Here is a 23591-nt window from a genome sequence, read left to right as displayed (position 1 = left end):
GCAAACCCCTTACTTCTGGAATCAGTTTAATCAACTTCCTCTCAAGTAGCTCCAGCGCAACTACATCCTCCAAGCAAGGGGACCAAAATTAGCAACAGTCCAAATGCAGTCTCTTAATACTGTTTACAGTTGCAACAACAATTCCCTATGTTTATACCTTCTTCCTGCAATTAATGGTAAAAATCTATTTGCCTTCCTTCTTACCTGCTGTATTTGCTTATTAGCTCTTTTGATTCATATATGAGGTCACCCATGTCCTTCTGCATCTCAGTCTGAAATTTCTCTTCATTTAGATAATATCATCTTCATATTCCTCCAAAATGGATAACCTTAAACTTATTTATGTTGAATGCCATCTGCCGAATTTCGGTTCACTCACTCAAATTTAACCACATCCGTTTACAAATTTCTTATTTCCTCACTGCCGCTTAGCTTCCCGCCTACTTAGTGTCATAGTGTACCAAGTGCCCAAACTTCCACTGGGCAATTTATCTTTTATTCGGTCATGGGTATGGATGCTGCTGAATAGACAAGCATTTATTGCCCATCTCTATATGCCTTAGAGTTGGTGATGGTCAAGTCTTACCATACCATAGGGGTGCCCTCTCATCACAGAAAGGTGACTACAGATGATTTAAATTGAGCTCATCATGCCTCAGCTAAGGGGAAAGGTTGTGACGAAAAGCTTTTCAAGGTAAATTCAACTGGTGCAGGTAATGAAGCCTGGCTGTTGTCCCAACTCTGCACTACCAAACAACTGAGCTAACTGGCCCCTTCTTCATGGTAGGTATCATGGGTTTGTAAGGTGCTGTCTCAGGAGCCTTGGCAAATTGTTGCAATACATCTTGTATACTATCCCTAATTTTAGGGCAAATAACATATACACAGCACCTTCAAACGCAGCATAAATTGAAATGCCTTCTTCGGTTGAAATGTACACATTGGATAAAGGCAACCTACAAATCTGACGCCAAGCAAAAGGAACATTTGAAAATTTACCTCCGTGTTTCCTGCTGTTGGATGTTCTATCCTCCTCAGTAATGCCATCACCCGTTTCTGAAGAGCTGCTCGCCCTATGATTAAATATTATTGATGTTTTATTTTCTCATATATTCGTAATCAGGGAAACACATAAAAATTACATCCGTCAACAGCACAGATTGGACCCAGTTTATTGAGGACTTTAAAGCTGACTCTTGCCAAATGAAATGATTACATAAAGACCCTTCTAGTTTAACTACTCGGAGCTGCTGTGACAATAAGCATTTTTTTTAAAGTTACAGACCATTTATGTTGGAAGAAGAAAATAAAAGATGTAGCGCTGCCAACACGGACAGCTTCAAATGGAAATCAGATCAAACGAAACTAACATATTGTCTACTTGGGCTTTAGGAAGTTTTTCTTTCACGTCAGGACCAATTAAGTCCAGATCAGACCCTCACTAATTATACGTTAAGTTCTGAGACATTGCCTTCTCAGCTCATGTCCACAGGAAGAGTAGTTTTGAATTTTCAAAATGATTTAATAAGGCAGTGCTCAAGGTAAAATAGTGATGTTGCACAACGAGTGAGGTCTGCTCTTTTCAGCTTTTTGTTATACTGAGGCCACAGCGCACACACATTTGACTCAAATTGCCCTTGCTACCTCAGAATCAATACAAACACCCAGCCAAACTTCAGTTAACCCTAACACCAGAAAGTCTATTTCTTCATCATATGTTGGTCCAACTTTTCCATAATGTAACTACGCCTTTGACACATCACCCGGTGTGGAGTGAACAAGGGCACAAGGCGGTACACTGTCAGCATGTACACGTCACCCGCTGTGGATTTAAACAGGGACATGGGGCTGTATTCTGTCAGTGTACTCATGGCTTGCTGTCTAAGTTGTGGAAGCTGATCATTGGTGATCAAAAATGACCTGTTAAAATCAACACTCTTCTCTGTCTTTGAGCCTCCTTCCCTCATACATTCTCCCACTCTCTGCTCCTGGCCCTGTTCCCCACCTCTCTTCCCCCACTGTCTTTGTCTCCAACAGACCACTCCCCTACCCCACCCCCATGCCCCTGACCTCGTTTGACCCTCTAGGCCTCCGACCGCTTGTGACCCTCCCATCCTCTTGACGTATGTGTGCTCTCACTCACTCTCTCTGAGGGGCATGGATAGGATGAACCGTCAAGGCTTTCTTTCCCTGGGGAGGGGAGTGCCAAACAAAGAGGCGTGGAGTTTAAGGTGCGAAGGCAAGTACGTGAAAGGGGCCGGAAGGGCAACTTTTTCCACATGGGGGGTGGGAGGTGGATGGAATGTGTGATGAGTGGGTGGAACAAGCTACCAGAGGAAGTGGTGGAGGCTGGTACAATTACATTTAAAAGGCCATCTAGATGGGTGTATGAATAGGAAGGGTTTACAGGGATACGGGCCACATGCTGGCAAATAGGTCGAGACTCATATAGGATATCCGGTCAGCATGGATGAACTGGACTGAAGGTTCCGTTTTAATGCTGTATATCTTTATGACTTCAACTCTTCCTGAAAATACCAAGCCTCTCCTAAATTCCCTATTTGATTTAGTAATCACTGCCTTACACTAATGGCCCCTGGTTTTGGAAATACCATATCTTGATACCTATTCCACTGAACATTTTCAATCTTCAAAGACATGCTCAAATCATCCCTTTTAGTGACTTGTTTTCCAGGGGAAAAACATGGCTGTGTTTTATTCACTCCTTTCCAATATCATCCTGGTCAATCGTTTCCAGTTCTGCAGATTTTTTCAGTGACTCTATATCCTCTCACACTAAGGCCACCAGAACTGTGTACAGCTTGCCAACAACAGTCTAACCAAGACTTGACATAGGTCTTAAATGGCTTCTTTGTTTTTTGAAACCTTTCTTCTGGAAACGAATGTCAATGATTTGTTTCCCTATTTTATAAAACAGCCTTTAAGCAGTAGATCCATCTTGTGATTAACTTACAACCAGCCCTCAATCCCTTTACTCTGACTATATCTCAGAAGCAGTACGTTATCACATTGTTCGTTCCAGTAAATTGTACCTCTCGAATTTTAGTTATGACTCCAATTCATCTTCTAAGGGCACTTTTGGAAATCTAAGTTACATCTATCATATTAATCTGAGCTAAATTTCTCTGCTTGAATGAATTCAATAGGGCTGTTCTTTTCCTTTTGAAATTCAGTGGTACAGGCTTGATAGGCTAAAGGGCCTCTTCTGTACTGTATAATTCTATACGACAACAAATTATTGGGAAGTGTAAAACATCCTGCACACAACCAGTGTGTTTTCTTAATGCTGCACTCAGTGCATTCAGAGGCAATGTCATGCATTGCTTGCTAACGGATGTCAATCTTCTCTCCAAACTTGACCAAACCACAATTTAGAAAACCAATAAACAGCGTGGGGACAGGAGGAGGAAAAATTATAGTCACGTGAAATACACCAAGGTATTTCCATTCTAAGTTATTCACAACCCCTTCCAACTCAAGTCTTAGCTAAAAATTCCCGCTCTTGTTTTACAGCTCAAAATACTACTTTAAAAGTGGCACATTGTATACTGCCAAGATATCCAAGGCCACAAAAAAAGGTTTTTGCCAATTTTCCTGGAAATTATTTGGAAAGTAACAGCAAGTTCAGCTGTAAATGCAAGTTCATTAAGCAATATGCTGGGTTAGAAATCACAAAATTCATGAGTAGTTACCCGTTGACATCATGTTGCTGACTGAAGCAAACTCCATGAATGTATTATAATTTGGCAGGATGCTCTGGACAGGCACATCATCAACTCCACACCTGATATCAGCTTCCTCACAGAGATGCCGAAAACATGACATGGACACAAGGACAGCTTCAATATCTGGACTCCACAGGAACATATAGAGTGCCACCTCAAGCTTTGTCTGTGCTTGACGACAAATGGGAATTCCGCTGCCGAGTGTGGCATTCTCCTGTTTTCAGAAAATGGAGTTTACCAAAAAAATTAATTGCCCAACTGACGAGATGATTTGGTATTTTACAAACTCACAGTTATTACTGTGATACATGCATATAACACTTACATTTGCCTTTTGTTAAGAATTCTGAACTGTTAGATAATATCATGAGATTGTTTACATTCCAGTCATGTTATGATGCATCTGTTTGTAAGATTACAAGGCAGATTATGGTACAAACACAGCTACACAAGTGTACTCTTAGCCTCCCTACACCTCAGAGCATACAGTAAAGCTACTCAAAACATCTTCTCCTTAAGACTTTTCAATCAAAGCATAAAATTTTAATTTTCTACTTAGATTGTGAAATGGAAGAAAAGTTCCTGAAACCTAAGGATTCAGATTCTTGATTAAAGACGAGTGAAGTCCTTTCATTCTTTTATCATCTAGGATTGTTTGTAAAAACAAGAGTCCACTTAAAGTCATGCTAATGTATAAAAATTAAGAATTCATCAGTTACATCTCCAGCAAACATACTTTTACAGCTAGAATCTTGACCAGTACTGTTACTTGACAAAATCAGTCATCAACCACATAAGCAAAGCCATCTCTATTCATGTTGCAGCACGGCAAAATGAAATTTGGCACAAGTACAAGTCAGCGTTTCTCAAATGGCAACAACCTTAATTGCCAAGTCAACAATACAAAACACATTTAAGAGGAGCTCTTCATCCATATAGCATGCCGAAAAATTGCTTTGCCTAACAACACATTGAAAAATAAATTACTTCATATAACAGAAAACAATGAGCAACGAGAATCATACTGCACAACTTTGTGAAAATATGCGCACCATTTTCTAGTTTAATGTTTAACAGTTAGTTGGCTTAATCCATCCAGAATGCTCGAAACTGAGTCATCCCACAAAGAATCACCAGCACGTTTCCAAATTGCTCGCCTTGTGGACATAATTCATTAACTCCAATACTCAAATGTTAGAGAAGAAACACGTCTATGCCAGTATGTTGGGGTACTTATGCGGCAGAAAATATTGCAATGCCAGTTTAATTTTATTACAGCTTGACATTTAAAACTGTAATAATATCTATAAATACGTGCAGGTGAAACTACTTTATAGCTGTCACCCAACAATGGTCTCATGGACTAAATTAGGATTCAACATCAGCAAAATTTTGAAATAATACTCGTTGGGAAACAACTTTGTCAATACATACAGGGCAATTGGAATGAAGGACTGAGACAGAACAGGGAAGGGAGGGAAGAATGTACCCCAGCAAATTTCCCTGACAGTCGTCCTCTCTGGTTAACCACTTCATATTGGACAGATAATACCCCCAAAGACACTTGTTTATGGGAATGGTCCTGCCATCAACAGAACGCGTGGATATGTAAACACTTCAGAATAAATGAAATTAGAATAACTGATTTCTTACAACAAGAAACTGCAGTACTCCGTTAGCAAACTAGCCATTACAAAGTACACAAAATAAAAGGATACAGGAACATGTGAAATGGCTTGTGTTTATTCACACTTGGCACCATCAATGCACTACAAAACAATCACTGGAGATGCAATAAACCTGAGTAAATGCTAAGTAGATAACTGCTCATTATATTTCTACTTCATCAATATACTAACTTTTCGTTTTTCAGTTATGATACAGTAAACTAAAAAAAAGGTGAAAACGAGCACACATCTTTTCCTTTGAAAGGTTTCACAATATAGAAACCAAAGTGAGAATCATGAGTATGCAGAACTGTAAAACACGTTGCAAGATTGCTGTAGTGCTAGATCTTTGTGTCCGACGTGTGTGAAAATGAACAATCAGCTTCTTCAATTAACCCATTTCTCAACTTTTCCTCTCATTCCAAATTAAGTTAAAATCAGTTTATGTTTACTGTATACTAAGTAGACTTGACCTTTCTATTCTCAATAGTATCAGGCAATCGAACAGCAATTTCAATCTGGACATGAATTTCACACAATTTACGGCAAGCCGGGCAAGTTAAGAATGATGACCAGAAGTATGGTCAGAGGGATCAAAAGTAACTTACCAATGAAACTCAGCAGGTCTGGTAGCATTGTGGAGAGAAAGCAGACTTAACATTTTGAATCCAGTGACATTTCTTCAGAATTGGACTTGAAACGTTAACTGTTTTCTCTCCACAAATGCTGCCAGACCTGCTAAGTTTCTCCAGCAATTTCTGCTGGTGTTTCAGATTCCGGCATCTCAAGTTCTTCATTTTATTTAGGTCAGGGGATAGGTTTATGGGGCTTTCTTTTAAAATAAAAAGTGGAGACAGAAGTAAAGAGGCATTGGGGCACTGATCAAAATAGCTTAAAAGTAACCATTAAATCCTGGCTAATATTATCTATCATACACGATGTGCAACTCACACTGGAACTTCTCAGGGAAAGGACAATGAAAGAGACAAACTGAAAAGCAATTGGGATTAAACTATGAGAAAGCAGAACCATTCATACTCTGCACACACCCCTTGGGCTAAAGCGTGTGTAGTAATATACTCAACCTATTCAAAATTATGCGGCAAGTGACACAGGAAAGAAAGTGCGCTCCTGGGCATTGGCGACACATGAAGACATCATGCAAAGTAACCATATTTTCACTACTTGTGCCGTATCAAAGAGAATTTATACCTCAAAAATATCATTATTACCCGTACAACTCAAAAACACTTGCTCCAGAGGGGGAGAGAGATAATGGGAACTGCAGATGCTGGAGAATCCAAGATAATAAAATGTGAGGCTGGATGAATACAGCAGGCCAAGCAGCATCTCAGGAGCACAAAAGCTGACGTTTCAGGCCTGGACCCTTCGATGAAGGGTCCAGGCCCGAAACGTCAGCTTTTGTGCTCCTGAGATGCTGCTTGGCCTGCTGTGTTCATCCAGCCTCACATTTTACTATCTTGGATGCTCCAGAGGGGGATGTAGGTTTTCCCCATGAAAGATTTCTATCTTTTAAAATACATGTTCAATCTTTCACAAATGCCACACAGGAATTTCTGAAATTTAATATTACCTTATTCTTCAGCAGGAACTTATTCCGACAGATTAGAATTTCCCGCAACCACTTAAGAATCTCTGTGCTGTTCAGCATCTGATGAGCGATCAATTTCTTACAGATGAAAAACAGAACCTGAGAGCTGTCAACAAAAAGCAAAACTTATCAGAAACAAGATAAAGTTTATTAGATGGCTGCCAGTTATGGATTGGAGAATGACAGTTCATCAGAGAGGGAAACTTAAAACACAAATATTGTGGAGGTTACCAGGACTACAAATGAAGTTGGTCTAACTTCAATCTATTTCAAAAGTTCACCTTTCCAGGATGTCCAGTATAATTTGATCACGTGATTTTTCTTGATCATGTGAGAATTGAGAGGATGCAGCAAGCTTGCTGCTCACCAATGATCTCTTTTTCTCTCAGTTAAATCTGGTGGACAACTTCTAGACTTGAGCTGAACTATAATCATTGCCTCAAACTTGCAAGTCAGATTAAAAAATGGAAAGTGCACCCAAGGCATTTCAGTTATTTCAGCCAGGCAAGAATACGTAGTTTGAAAGTCAGAAAAAAAACACAAGCACAAGGACAAGTTTGATTTTTGCAGCTAAAGCCAGTTTTCATCAACACAGAACAATTGCTGCTCCTTGCAATCTGTGTCGTGAAAAGACACGTAAAACAATCGTTCTACATGTGTGTGAACTGATTAGATCACCAGAATACATTCATTAACTGGAGCTTTACTATTAATATTTCATCTGTGAAAGCTGCATTTGTATCAGAACTTGAGGAAATCACCTCTCATTTTAAGTACCTCCTCTCTTTTCTGTATAGATTATCAGATTGTCATGATAGAGAAGTTCATATCTCTAATGACTTCTTGATCTATGGATTCAGGAGCTCCTTGATAGTGGTAGGGCCGCATCCAAGTGGATGACAGGCAGTCGGTGGGGCGGGGGTGGGGGGATGGTGTCAGTGCAGGTGGAAAGAGGAGGAACATGACAGTTACCTGAAGGTCTTGACATCGGTGTTGGAAAACTGTCAAACTAACACTAGGGGTTCATGTACGTAGTTCATTGACATTTGTGTCAGATATAGTCAGGTTGTTAAAAGGGCATTTAGCATGCTTACCTTCAGTGCTCAGTCCTTTGAGTACACAAGGTGACAAGTCATGTTGAGCTTGTTCTGAACATTGGTGAGGCCTATTCTCGAATAATGTGTCTAGTTCTGGTTGCCCAGTTCTTGGAAGGATATTATTAATCTGGAGACTGTTCAGAAGAGATTTACCAGGATGTTGCCGGGTATGCAAAGTCTGAGTTGTAGGGAAAGGCTGGCACCTTGTCCATTGGTGCATAGGAAGTTGAGAGGTGACCCGATACAAGTTTATATAAAAACACGAGGGGTATTGACTGAGTTAACAGTAGCTGTCCCTTCCCTAGCTTGGGCGATTTGAAGACTAGGAGGCACATTGTTAAAATGAGAGGACAGAGATTTAAAAAAGACATGAGGGGCAATTTTTTGTTAAAAAACAGAGTGCGGATCATTTGCAGAATGAAATTCCTGAGGAATTGGTGGATGTGGGTACAATTACAATGTTTAAAAGACATTTGGATGAGCACCTGAATAGAAAGGGCTTGGAAGGATATGGGCCAGGAGCAGGCAGGTAGAACTTGTTTAGTTTGGGATTATGTTTGGCATAGACTGATTGGATCGAAGCTTCCACTTCTGAGCCATATGGCTCTATGCCATTGATGCCAGCTCTCAAACAATTTATACGCATTGGACACTGTGCCCAAATGGCCAAAAACGTACTTCCCACTCGGTCCCAATTTCTCAACTGATATGGTCAGAATTCCAGGGTAGGACAGAAAACGTTGTAAAGATATTCTGAAGCTCTCCCTACTGACAGAGCAGCATACATGTTTAAAAACTCCAAAGACCAATCACTTAGGCCGTTGACAGCTCGGATACCAAAAAAAATCGAAGAGTGTACATTTGACAAAGCAAAGCAATCCTACAACCAATGGATCAGAGCAAAGTTCCACAGTCCTGTCACATCTGTCATGGATGGTGATAGACAATTAAACAACGAACAGAATGTGCAGATTCAATAAATAGCCCCATGCTCATTTAGGGGGAAATCACAGCATATCAATGCAAAAGGCAGCTGTAATGAAGACGCTATTTTTAATATTGCTTGGAGGAGTTTGGAAAAAAAGGAACTTATTCAAGTTTTGTGGACATATCGGTATAGTTTCTTATAAAGATGTCATTTAAAGTTCACTGTGGACATGCGAAATTATGGCCAGATAACTTTCTGTGCTGTAGATTGGAGATTTGCCGATGGACCTTGCAGAATCCTTGATCTGTAGCCTCTGAGCAAATTATCCAGGAAACTGGCAGCACAGTAGCTCAGAGGTTAGCACTGCTCCCTCACAGCGCCAGAGATCCAGGTTCTAGGTGGAATGCTCTTTGGAAGATCGGTGTGGATTCAATGGGCTGAATGTCCTACTTGCACACTGCAAGGGATTCTATTCTATGAACTGAAGACTCTGCTGGATAAATCCCCTACATTGGACACCTCTGGAAGTATCCATTTTATTTGGAGATTTCAGACAATTCTGCAGTTAGATAAAGTGTTAGTTATCAGGAAAAGTTAAACTATTGAAAAGCTAATTTAACTCCTGGGTAACTATTAAATTGTACCCCAACTTGCCACAAACAGTCCCCACCTGCACCTCCCAACGACCCCTCACATTCTCAGACAGAGCCTGACCCCTACGCCCACACCAGCCAAGCCAAACTGACACCTATCCCCTGCCATCAGACACAACACCCCTTGCCCACCTCCTGCCCTCTTCTCCTACCAACTGTGTGTCCTCGAACTCAGCACCCTACCCAGCGCCGTAACTCCTGTTTGTTCCTTGAAAAAGGAAGCAAACTTGAACAATCTCAAGACTGCATTTCCTGAGCAAGGTGTGTCTGCAAAACTCAAACAACATGCATGACTAGTGACTTGAACACATGCCAAAACAGCATACATTTTCATCTATGACAATTACCCATTGATCGTCTTTTTTAAAAATTGAGAAAAATCAATCTTTGCAGAGAAATCAGTTTCTTTTCCTGACGAGCATGTACTTATACATTTTGTTTATATTTTGGTTGCTAAGCATTTTCACTTCTGTTTCACTATTTTAACAAACTGCATTTTAATTCAGCTTTGTTTTGATAATAAATTCATCATCATATTTCTTGAAAAAACAGGTTCCTAGATCATTTTGTTTAAACCCTGGATATAGGCAAAAGTATTTAACTGGTCATGATACCTGAAAAAGTCAGTCTTTTATGTTGCGGCCGAAGGAGCAGTGGGACAAGAGAAATCCTCAGATGCAATATTTGCATTCATTCTCAGCCACAAGTGCTAAGTGGATGATCCTTGAGCCTCTTCCTGAGGTTTTGCCCAATGGAGTTCAGTGAATCCAAGTCACCAAAGTGATAGCAAGAAACAGCTAAATGCACTGGACATTGTAAAGGCTACGGACCCCAACAACATTCCAGCCATAAGATGTGTTCTAGACCAACCACGATCTCACTCATTGTATGGTCAAAATTTGTTTTTGTTTACCGATGGGATCTGGGAGTCACTGGCTAGGTGAGCATTTATTGCCCATCCTCAATTGCCCACAAAAAATTATGAGTCAAGCACATTGCTGTGGGTCTGGATCACACGTAGGCCAGACCAGCTGAGGATGGCAGATTTCCTTCCCTAAAGGACATTAGTAAAGGGGTTTTTCCAACAATCGGGATTGGATCCATTGTCATCAATTGGCTCTCATTTGCAGATAGCTTTTTTACTTAAACTGAATTCAAATTTCACCATGTGCCATGATGGGATTTGAAGACGCAACATTAGGTCTCTAGATTAACAGTCCAGCACTAATATCCCAAGGCCAACCTCTCCTCACTACATCCTCCTGCAGCTACTAGTTCACCACCTACCTATACACCATCTTTAAGGCAAAAGTCAGGATTATGAGCAAATACCCTCCCACTTGCCTGGATAGAAGCGTCTCTGACAACACAAGTCATCTGACAACAGCCACGACAAAGCAATCCACTAGGCTGGCACCCTATCTACCTAATTCAATATTCATTCCCTTCACCACCAACACAGTGACAGCAATGTGTATTAACCACAAGATGCAGGGCAACAATTCACAAAGGCTCCTCAGTCAACATCTGCCAAAGCCACAACATCACCATCTAGGAGAATAAGGACAGCAGACACATTGAAACACTGCCATGTATAAATTTTCCCAAGTCACACACCATCCAGACTTAGAACTACATTATCATTTCTTTCCTGCTGACAGGTCAAAATCCTGGAAACCTCTTCCTCATAGCACCGTACCTACAATCTCTTCTCAAGCTCATGTACAGGTACAGTCAAATGTGAAAATAAGATGTCCATCATTCCATACAAAGATCGAAACAAGACTGGAAGAGCAGGACAATTGATAAAAGGAGTTCAGATTAAACAATTAAATGGAGTCATTTTTAATTGCAAAGAATATTTATGCAAAGTTGAAATCATCAGCTCTTATTGCTCATCTCCAATTACTGTGGAGATTTTCATGAAATGCTGCAGTCCTTGGGATTGGGACACTGCCAGTGCTAGTGGCAATCAAGGTCCAGAATTTTGACCAAGTTACAATTAAGTGATGTAGTTTCAAGTCAGGGTAGTGAGTGGCTTTGATGGGATCTTGCAGGTGGTGTTTTTCACTTACATCTGCTGCGCTTGCCCATCTTGGTGGTAGGGATCAAGGGTTTAGAGGATGTTCTCAGAGCTAGTTATGCTAGATACTTATGCTATGAATTATATCGATGATGTTTCAATATTATTACCAGGTGTGTTTTGAAATGCATTTATTTTACACCCAAAGTCTGAATCCTTCCAAGTTCCAAATACAATAATGTAGAATGGGTACAAGAGTAGCACATTTATAATGTAAGTTCTGAAGCTAACAGAATATGCCCACAGCCCTCACCTTATATCCCAGAAGGTTTCTATTGGTGCATCTGGATTCCATAACTCTATATTTTCTGGTTGGTGAAGAACCAACAAGGCCTGAAAATAGGAATACAAGGAACATTCATAATATAAATTCAAGCTTGCCTGAACACTGGCTGGAGTTTTTAAATCAAATTTTTGAGTCTCTCAGTGGTCTATGCACTCATGTTTCCATTTCATTACAGAACAAATTTAACCATCAACATTTTAGGTTCAAGCTTTAGGTTACCAGTAAGGTTAACCTCAAGTAAAGACACCTGAGCATGTTTTGGTCAGTTTGGATCAATTTTGTGTTTTGTTTTAAAAGCTATGGTTAAAAAAGGTACCTATAAAACATGAAGGAATACATGAAATAATCAAAATGTGTCGTGGATCTAATGACATTTGTAAAGTCAATGGCATTTTTGATGCTCACCAGGAACTTGTTTAAAAAAAAGCCACCACATAAGAGGAGAGAAACTCAAACATGAACAGATGCAAAATATATACACATCTTTCAAAAGAGAACTTCAATGATAAATGTTTAAATAAATGTCCTTACCTCCATGGCTTCCTGTGCTATCTCAGGCATGCTCATCTGAGGAACCAGTTGAACCAGACCAGTTATCAACTCAGCAGTGCTGCTCTGAATTTCATGCCCAAGTTTCCCTGGATTCTGTGTCGAAGGGGATAGCATTTTGGAAAGCAGAAAAGGAGGGCGGGGGCAGGGGCGGGGGAGAATAAAAATTCCAGTTTGAAACATGAGAATTCCCATATTTTCTTCACATTCATTCATGGGATATGGGCTGACCAGTGTTTATTTACCATCTCTAGTTGCCCAGAGGGCAGTTTCAGCCACATTGCAATGGGTCCAAAGTCACACACAGGCCAACTATATGGATATGGGTTCAAATCCATACCACCAGAACAGTGGCCCAAGATTCTGAATTGCTAATCCAGTGACACTGCCACCGCATTACGCACTGCCTCCTCTTTCCCTTTTGAAGATAAAATTTAATTCTCCTAAGAGTAAGGCCATGAAATATTTTTTCTTTGAAACTTTTGTATCAAGAATTTATAATATCATAAAAACTTGTTCACAAAATAGTGTAGTCTTCTGCTTTAGCACTTTAAAGTTACGAAGGATTTAAGTTGCAAGTTGTACATTGTTAACAAACATTGCAATATTAATAGTTATAGATCACAAAACACATTTAGTTAATATTTAATGTAAATTTAGCTTTCCCTTTATTGCTGCTGTTAAATCTTAGATGTCTGTCAGCTTGTGTCACCTGGCATATTGATAAAGTTGTGGTGCCATGACATACGAAACTCCAATCAATTTCCATTCATAATCTAAACTAAATAACCATTCCCAACATGAATAAAAATTTGTTCAGCTGTCCTTCCATGGATTGTTAAAGTCTAGTTTCATAAATACTGGACTGAAAAACATAGCTGCTATCGTGATTGGTAGTAAAACTGTCACTGTTCCCAGAATCCTCTTATCACACTGAATATTTCAGCAACATGTACGCTCAATTTCTCAGCTGACTTAGTCTGTAATGTTCAAATTGGATCAAACTAATAACATACTTTTCCCACAACTTATACTGATAAACTTATATCTTCTCAACCAGATGGGCCGTTAAAATTGTTGAGACATTAAGGCATGTTCACTTGCATGCATAGAGGCACTTTAGTAATGAGATAGATATCATTCATCAAGAGCAGCATAAAAGAAATTGTAAATCAGTTCAGCTTAAAAAGCTTGCTGTGGTGAAGTCATAAGGAGCCACAAAATTAAACTTCCTCAAGCTCCATTCAAGTTAGTCTTCACACAACACTATCTTCATCAGTTGATACCATTAAATATCTAGAAATTTACCAATCTCTAATTGTAACATACTCAATAACTGACCATCTTTGGGGACAGAATTCCAAATATTGACCACACTCAGAGTGAAGAAATCACTCAAACTGGTTTTCTGAGACTTTGTCCCTGGTTCTAGACTCACCAAGCAGGGGTAGCATCCTCGAAAACAAAGTGTGGGGCTGGATGAACACAGCAGGCCAAGCAACATCTCAGGAGCACAAAAGCTGACGTTTCGGGCCTAGACCCTAACATCCTTCCTGCATCTACCTTGATTAGCCTGATAATAGATTTGCATGCTTCAACCGAGGTCGCTGCACCTTTCACTAAATGCTCAAAAATAAAGGCCCCTTCTCGAGAATCTTTCCCCATAGGAAGATCCCATTATCCCAGCAATCAGTATAGTCTGGCCTTTATTGCAATCCATCTATGGCAAGTATCTCCTTTCTTAGGAAAACTGAACAACTGTACACAGTATAAGTGCAATCTCACCAAACCTGCAGACAAATATAAATGGCTCCTCTACTCAGATCCTCTTGTAACAAAGGCCAAGGACCTTTTTTTTGCAGAGAGAGTCCATTCCACAACAGTAAGGAGCTGATAAATTTGAGGTGTTACAAGCTTGAGTACTGCCTTACAGAAAGGCATTTTGTTTCAGCTTTTCAGCTTGTCTTTATCAAGACAATTCACAAGAAACAAAGTTAAGGCAAAAAGACACTAATACTGTACAAAAGGGATAGTTCTGACTGGTTGCTAAGAGAACTGATTGGTAAAGGAGTTGTCATGAAGAATACACCAGTTGATGATGACTGACAGTTAGCTGCCAAGATTTCTTATATTTTAAACCGGACATGTTGACGAACTGGTCAAGGCATTACCTTGAGTAATGAACCAGAGAAAGGCTGTCATTGACTTTGTTGAGTTGAAACAGGCACAGTGTATGGAAATAATCTGTCTGTAAAGAACAGGGCAATCTTAGGCACTTTTGCAGTACATTCCAGTGAGATACATGATCCCAAATGACATAACAGCTGTTTTCAGCTTCATCAGTTTTAACGTGCTGCAGAGCTCAGCATTTCAAATTCTTAACTATTAATATAATTTCCAATTTCACATTCAGGCAGAATGAGTTGAGTGGCTACTGATGCTAAGTATTTCTAATAGCAATATTCCTTATTTTGTTTGTACAGGTGAATGAAATTGGATTGGAATCTCACAAACAGCCTTGCATATCATTAGCTCAACTACACAGTTATAAGATTACATTTTTGCTAAATTCAATGGAACAGCATATTACCTGGCAGCAGCATTGACTGGACTATGGAGAAATAACTTTGATACCTTAATTTAAGAGCCCCTAGTCTAGTGCTTTTGAATTCTGATCATCATCAATTAGGGAATCGATTACAGTCTCAGCAAGAGTTCATCCTTCCAATAACATCAAGACAGGTTTGCACTGATGCATAAAATTGTCAAATATCTTTACATGGAAGACAGCAGTAACTCAACAGGAACTATTAATCATCTGTTGGCTTGTTAACATCAGAGCTTTCATGTTTTGAAACATCCACACCAATCTAACTGTTTAGAATTCTATTCATCATTGATTAAATAATTTTTGGAACCTACCAATTAAAAACAGTGCTCTATTGGATGGTCCAAGTTAGGCTTATGAGTTTTGAGTAACAAAAGTGATACATTAGCAACAAAAAATAAAATTACAGTACAAACCATCACCCTAGGAATAAATCCACAATGTGTGTTAACTCCTACTTTTTAAAAATCTTGCGAGTTAATCACAAACAGACAACAGCAGTTTGTCACATGAATATTCCATCCAAGTTTTGAGTTTCGTGCCCAACACCAATACTTACATGTAACATAAGCTTTGGGTCTCCATGAATTAATTTCACAATGGCCAACAACAAAAGTTTATAACTTCGAGTTTCTGAGTCTGTTGGTTTTTCTTTAAATTTAAGATTGGTCATTTTTTCCTTGAATGTAAGGCTCTGAAATAAATTATTTTCAAAAAGTGAAATCATGAGCATCAGAAATCTATTTCTCACAACTCACCCAATTATACAAATCAAAACTGTGCTCTGGCTTTGAATGCACTAATATGTGATTCATGTGTTAACAAGATTAACCTGTAAATACATACATTTATGCACATCAAAACCAGTACATAGATCCAAAAGGCAATTATAAAACAACGAACATGTGAAACATCAGTAAATGCATGGCAGAAAAGGTGCTGTTTAAAATTTAATCAGACCTTTTTTTCCAAATAGTTAAGATCTTATTTGAGAAGGTGAATGCATGCTACATAGTCAGACCTAGATGGATTATGTTGTGTTTACTAATGTAACTAAGCACAGAAAAGGCATTGGTCTAATTGCTTTTCTGTGATAGTTACTACAAATCATACTTACAGCAACAGAAGCCCACTGCCATGCAAAACAGTGACTGGTTGGCATCTGATCATGTGAGCGACAGCAGCCAATAAGCACAGAAAATAAAGCAGAAGACAAAGCACCACCAATCAATGTCAGAGTAGCCATGTTAAACAGCTGCTACCTATCCAAACATGTGAGACTAAATATACATTAACAAATGAGTTATGGAATGAAAGGCTTTGCAACATGTTTTACAACTGCAATACTTCCCCCACCCCCTCCCAATAAGCTATTAGTAGTTTTGGTAAATACACTCCAATTCACCAATATGGAATATACTCAGCTTTTAGAGTCTTGGGAAAAGCTATGCAACCACAATACTCATCAAATGCTATGTACAACAGAAATTAAGTAATATTAGGGTCCAAGTTAATCAACAAAACAGCAAACTTAAGGTTCAAAAGGCAAAGCTACATAAATTTAGTTTTGGGTCCCAACCTGCAATACTCCTTTACATCCACTTAAGAAAATAAATCACCTTTTCTCTATATAATCTACAAAGCATCATCCCCTAGTGCTGAATTTAGCACTTCAATCATTAGAAATCTAAAATACCAGTGATAGACAAGTACAAAAATTTACCTGGTCCATCCGGTTGTGTAGTGTCAATTCAACACCAATGTGCAAAACAGACTACAGTATAAAACAAACACATACACAGCAAGTATCCAATGTGAAAAATAGTAAACATCAAACATCTGTACTATAGCTCCTGCAGCATAAGGTGAAAAGCTGATACTCCAACTGTTTATTTTTGGTTATCACATAACCTAATTCCTTAGCTAGAAGATTAGGCCAAGAATAAGAACAATGGATACTAGCAAAAAGATAAATAAAAGAACTTCAGGGTAAAAATAAGTAATAATTACTTAATGACATGACTTCCATTATGTTCCCACTGGTTCAGCAAGCAGTGGTCTGATCAAAGCATCTTGCTCCTCAGCTGTGAAATCAAAAGCTATAAGGCTTATAGCTTCACCTGTCACCTTACTCATCTAGCCAAGGTTATCAGCCACAAGAAGCAACAGAATTTTATCCATGTCATGTACAGCTGAGCGCAGGCACTTGTCATGAGTTGTTACTATTTGCTTGCACAACAGCTGCGTTTGCAACTGTTGTCGAGGACATCTGGGATTTAGGCACCTGACATCTCAGATGGGAAGGATGTGGACAGAAAGAATAACTTTAGAATTAAGACTATAAAGTACTATTTAAGAGGGCAACGGTACTTAATGAATTATATTATGCATAGTTTCCTCTCAGGGAGGCAAAAAAAAATGTATCTACAAGGACAAAAAGCCTTGCCCAACTTCCAGTAAAACATCTTGGATTTCCAGCTTGTGTTAAAGGTTATGCTATGAAACAATCACTACTGTGCACATGGTTTCAAAATGCGCAACTCTTGACTAATATGTAAATCTATTAGTTCATACAAAATATTTCATTTCATCTTGTCAAGTTTGCGCTCGTCTACTCAAAACGTTTAAATTTTCTCCTTAATTTGGTTTCAGATTTTTTTTTTATTCATGAGTTACCATACTAAAAACTAACTGTCCTAGTACATGACAAGTATTTGTACTCTTCTATCCAATACTTAACAGTACCCTGCAAAACCTGAACCAAAAATGTTCCTTCCTCTTCTCTCAAAAAAGGAACTACTCCTTTCCAAACCCAGGTGGATGGAAAATATCCACAAATTTGTACATTCAACTGCAGCAAAAATATAATGCTTAACCAAATCGAGAACTTTACCTTGACTACACTGAGAAGAATTGATCAACAAAAATTACTCCCCAGGCTCAGAGTAAAATCCATTGACAACTTGTATCCCACTGAATTTTTAAATATTTAGACTCCGATATATTGTAACAGTTGCAAATTCGCAGGTTTATTTTTATTTGGGATGCATGGTTCAAAATAAAATTGTGCTACAAACTACATCTCCCAGACAAACAGTTATGGAAAAACTACAGAAATGGTATGATGGAAACATTCAAACAATACAAAAAAAACTGGTAAACGGGCATACCGATGTCATACGCAAGGGAGCGTGCGTGCTGCAGCTCTGCATCACCCGATTCAAAGTTTCCGCTAACATGCCTCTAAGTTCGCCTGAGTAACAGTACACAGCATCGATCTTAGGCCACCAATCCACTGCAGACTGAAAATGTAAATGAATGGAGGTAGGTTTTGGAGGGTGTAGGTGGTGAGGAGCAAGGAAACAAGATAACAAAATGAGACACAATTTATCACATAGCGTTTAAATGACGACCTCACATTTATTCCTACTAAAATCTTCACGATTCAAAGTGTTCATGTACCATTCCTTTAAAAAAAAGGGCAGACAAGGGTCTTTGCACCTGTACAACCTTGAATGCTATTGTTGCCCTGCAGGTCTTTGTTACATGTGCAAGACCATTTCATCCACCCACCCCCCCAATCCACACGTTCTTCACTGAATTCTCAGTGTCAATTGTGCTGTGAACCTGCCCCTACAAAGAACTGCAATCAGAATATTACATAGCTACTTACAAAATCAGCATGAGTTCAGGATTAATTCAAGTTTAGTTCCTCGAAATCAAAGGCCAGTATTCCAACTAACTTGGTAGCATTTAGCAATGCTGTTAATAACTATCGTATGTTCAAAGAACATTAGCCTTAGGCCTCTGCTTTTTCAACAGATCCCACAAGTTGAATGGAAGTCACTGACCAAAATGTGTCCCAATTTGCTTCCAAGATTGATTGTGATAGCTGCATTTTCACGAAGAAACTACCATTTTAAATCCTTTCATCTGAAGGGGATAACATAATTGAACGCCACTAATGTGCAACAATCATTTCCTCAGCAGTTTCTCATTAATCAAAAGGGTGCAGTTGCTTTCTTTATACTTCAAGTTCACTGTCATATTACAGTGATTTGCAAAGCAATACAAATAGATAAGACTAGGCCTTTCCCGTTCAAATGCATTAATGCAAGACCAGGGACTAATTTTCTCTTAGGCAGACGTAGATTGCGTGTGTGTGCGCGCGCGTGTGTGTGTGTGTGTGTGTGTGTGTGTGTGTGTGTGTGTGTGTCTGTGTGTGTGTGTGTGTGTCTGTGTGTGTGTGTGTAGGAGGAAATCAGTACAGGAAATGTGGATTGACTATTTGTTTATTCAGCATCAGGAAGTAATCAAGCTGTATTCAAGCAGTGCTGATAGATGGAAAGTGCTCCCAGGCTTAAATTACCCGAATTCAGAAGCCATAGGAGAACCAGAAAGGCAGCACAGCAAATCAAATAAGCCATCATTGAAAAACTGCCATGAGTTCAAGATATCTTCAGTCTTGTGTTTAGTTCAGACATCTGTGAAAACTATAATGCTATTTTAAAAAATTATAGCTCATGACAATCTCAGTCACCGGATGTTTAATTGTCAAGTCAATGTTTCAGGCAAAAGCAAAATCTTACTGATTGTGGAGTCAAAAATATTGCTGGATGACCTACACTACAGGCTTGCACTGGTTTATGTAGTTTAAAGAAAATATTTATGTCCATATTGTTTGTTTGCTGGACACATTGACTTCCACAATTCATACTTGATCATTTACAGGATTCAACATTCAAATGCAAGCATTTTTGTATCTAACCCTCCTGTTGAAGAAAAGAAAATTCACTTTCCCCAGGCCTCTTTTTCTGATTTATTTTACTGCTACAGATTTTCTTCTCTCTATTTAAGTCTGCTTTGTGTCAAGTCATAATCAATGCCACTGTCAACCACTAGGAGGTGCACGTGTGTCACAGGTCAATTAGCTTTCTTCAGCAATCTCTCATTTCTAATCAAATCCCCTCACGCAGTATAATCACTATACTGGAACTCATACACCTCTCTCCAAGGAGAATGTGGCAATCTTGAGCAAACTATCTGCCCAAGTGCATTGGTGCTAATTAATTATGTAACAATCTTTAACTATCCTGACACAGGATCTTCAGCCTGAAATTTTAACACTGCCTTTTTACAGACGCTGCCTTAGCTGCTGAGCATGTTCAGTGTTTTGTTTTGATTCCACATTTCCAGCTTCCATAACCAGACTTTCATGAAACCCTCATTTTCTCTACTTCCTCCCCAACATCTGCTGGAAAAGAGCACCATCTGAAGCACTCTTCACCCAGAACATAGCTCTGCTATGTCTGAGAAGCTCAAATGTTCTCCGTTTGTCACCAGTATCATTTTCAATTCATATATTGGTCTATTGCCGCTGATTTGAAGTTCATCTAATTTTAATGAAGTAATGGAAATATAACAAAGTGTGTTGAAAACTGAAACCAATGTTTAAATCTGCAATTTTTAATTAATGTTCAATGGTGCTGTAAACAGGTGAAAATACGCAAGTTCATTGATCAATTTTTGCAAAAATAATAACAGCCAGATTTTGTCAAATATTTACACTTTTGTTTAAAAGATTGCTACGGTCAAGGAAAACCTTAGAAGGATAGTTAAATTATTGAAATTATGATCATGGCCTGAGAAACAATAAATGAATCTTTCAAAGCTGCTTCCACATGAAGACATTGTTTGTTCACCTTTTTAAGGACAGCGAATATTTCCTTGGCAACCTCTGAATCTAATTTCCAATCGATTTGGACCAGAGATGCTTGTTAACCTTTGGACTATTTAAGAATCTCAACAGAACTCCCCTAAAGGATGAATGGAGAACCTGGGTACATAGAACTCTCAAACTGAGATTCTGTGCTGGGTAAACTGACTGCTACTGAGCAACAGTTAAGGATACCTAAGCCTTAGACCTAAGATCAGCCTTCATGAGTTTGTAAAGATGTGAACCTTTCTTTCCTCTTTATCGTTGCTTGCTCATCTGCTGTGCATTAATCATTTGACCTTTGATTTTAAACTGTCAGTACTCTAGCTCTTTTCTGACAAAATTGGTCCCAAACACAAAACCGCCAAGATTAGACAAAGGACAAGCAGATTACTCAGGAGCTTGGAGGGTGCCCCAATATTATTATTAATTTCCAAGTGAAAAGAGATGGAAGGCCTTTTATTGTGTGCCAGTTAAAATGATGGTGTGCTGACAGAGTTGCCCCCAACCTTCCCATTTAACAAGGTATCTAATTCAAAGTGCAACGCCAGAAATCTTCACAACATATACAAATTTAAACCAACTGAAAATCGATGACGTGTTTATAAAAGGCACAATTAATATAATTCACATCATACCTTCACCACAAAGTAGTATTTAGAAGCTTGTGAATTACATCAACAGCAACCATTCAAATCCAATTATGCAACTGAAAAGATCACAGTTCCACATTACGGAATACTTACATTAGTAATAATTCTGTGCAGTGAATTAACCAACACATAGTGAAAGGTTGGAGGAGAGGAAGAAGCCAAACAGACCTGTCACAAGACATAGAACTTGACATCAGTATGAAAGTGAAATCTAAATCAAAACTGTGCCTATGCCAGATTGCCGTAAAATGTTCAAGAATTCACAAAGTAGCCTCCCACAAAGCCAGCAAATCTGGTCTATTTGGGATGTGAATACTTCTTTATTGGCTCTTAGTATTATCTGAAGTGCCACTTGTGAAATAAAATCATGAAAAACCACCTTGCTGTAGCACAATAATAAAATGTAGCATGGCTAACAGCAATCTCCTCCAGAGTAGTTTAAAAATGACTTTTTAAATCAGACATTTAAATAAAACAAGATTATTTTTCACATTGTGTCCTCAGCACTGTTCACCCTTTATATTTCTTTTAGGTCAAAAATGTAGGGCAGTTAAGATTCCAATTCCCATCAGTTACATCACCCTTGGTTCAATGCTAGAACTTGAGCCGGAGAATCAACATCCATCAGAGCAGTAACGGATATAAAAGTTCGAACCATCGTTATTTTAATACACTTCATTTGCACCAGCAACAAAGATATCTTTTTTCCAGGAAGTCTTCACACTCATGTCAGTGTTATAATAACTAGTTTGAACTCTCATAACATATTCTAAAACACGATCCCCTCACACATCAAGTAATTTGAATGGAACTTTTCCAAAGCAGAATGAGCATTTAGTTAGATACCTTGAAATGATTATTATTATGAGGGTTGATACGAAAACAGGAAACAAAACAGTCTATCATGAGGTCCACATCTGCACTTTGGCTGCCAGCACCTCTGGAGAAAGGCTTGCTAGGATTAAACAACAGGGCCTGTGAAGTAACAACAGACCAAAGCAATTACCGAAACAAAGAACTACAGATGCAACAATCTAATGCAATGATCAGGAGAAGTTCATGCAAGTTGTTTTTTTGGATCAGTTTTTAAGTTCCCAGTTAAAGAGAAAAATTAAAGGAGAAAGGCAATATTGCAGCTGCATTCTCTCAATTCTGTCCTACCCTATTCTTCAAACATTGTGCATTGTGTGAACTTCAAATGTGGACTTTCCTACACTTTGGGAATTTAAGTCAGTTATGTAGTCTTGGCTTTAACCTGGTCAAAGTTTCAATGTATTTCAATGTCTGTATCCCCAACGTTAGACTTGCCCATCAGTTGCCTTGTATGACATAACCACTTAGGTCAGTCTTGTCTAAAATAATGGCAATGTATCATTAAACAAGTGACTGTCGCACATCATTTCAGAACGAGAGCAAGCAGATAATGACGTCTTCAGCATTCTACTCGTTGAACTAATTTAAGACGTCCATTTTGTCAATAACTTGAAAATGATAAATCATGCTCTTATGCCTTTACCTCACTATTAAACAAGCAATTAAAAAGGATAACTGCCAAAGAGAAATGAGATACATCAAGAGGGGTAAGGTGAATTCTTTGGGCTGGGGCAGGAGCAGGAGCAGAAGGGGTAACAGAAAGAAGACGACATGCCATGTAAGAAAATCCAGGAAGTCATAAATAGATGTTAGGTGCCTTCCCGATTAAAACTAGACACAGGGGGGTTTGTTTTTGATTTGTTTAAAGAATTTGAGAAACAGACCGCTTGTCCACCTCCTGGAGAATGGTAGATACTGTGTCTTTTTTCCAAATTAAATACTCTTTTAAAAGCAGTCTGCAGCAAGTATCTTGTGAAATGTAAGCTTTTTTTCTAGCCTTATGTGAGGACATGTTGGCAACACGGAAATTTGTTGGATAGGTTTCTCACACGGTCTTCAAATATAGTTTGGATGGGGTGCATTTGGGCTGGGCGGGGGAACACAGGAATTAGGAAGATGT

At 38.9% G+C, this 23591-nt stretch overlaps 1 protein-coding gene across 4 annotated transcripts in view; it reads right to left on the bottom strand.

The window, feature by feature from the left end:
- nf1a (neurofibromin 1a) overlaps positions 1-23591 on the bottom strand; it is a 313607-nt gene that overhangs the window by 202492 nt on the left and 87524 nt on the right. For all 4 annotated transcript variants that reach the window (XM_059655316.1, XM_059655318.1, XM_059655317.1 and 1 more), the window contains exons 10-18: positions 22445-22573; positions 21692-21766; positions 18400-18531; positions 15789-15923; positions 12604-12717; positions 12040-12119; positions 7008-7131; positions 3714-3960; positions 1000-1073 (exon numbers count right to left, since the gene is read on the bottom strand). In XM_059655316.1, the coding sequence (XP_059511299.1) occupies positions 1000-1073; positions 3714-3960; positions 7008-7131; positions 12040-12119; positions 12604-12717; positions 15789-15923; positions 18400-18531; positions 21692-21766; positions 22445-22573 (1110 nt within the window). The remainder of the gene's footprint in view (positions 1-999; positions 1074-3713; positions 3961-7007; positions 7132-12039; positions 12120-12603; positions 12718-15788; positions 15924-18399; positions 18532-21691; positions 21767-22444; positions 22574-23591) is intronic.

This window comes from Stegostoma tigrinum, chromosome 27, assembly GCF_030684315.1.
Source record: "Stegostoma tigrinum isolate sSteTig4 chromosome 27, sSteTig4.hap1, whole genome shotgun sequence".
NCBI classification, from domain to species: Eukaryota; Metazoa; Chordata; class Chondrichthyes; order Orectolobiformes; family Stegostomatidae; genus Stegostoma; species Stegostoma tigrinum.
The sequence above is the reverse complement of the archived record's forward strand: the minus strand, read 5'-3'. Positions and strand labels throughout refer to the sequence as shown.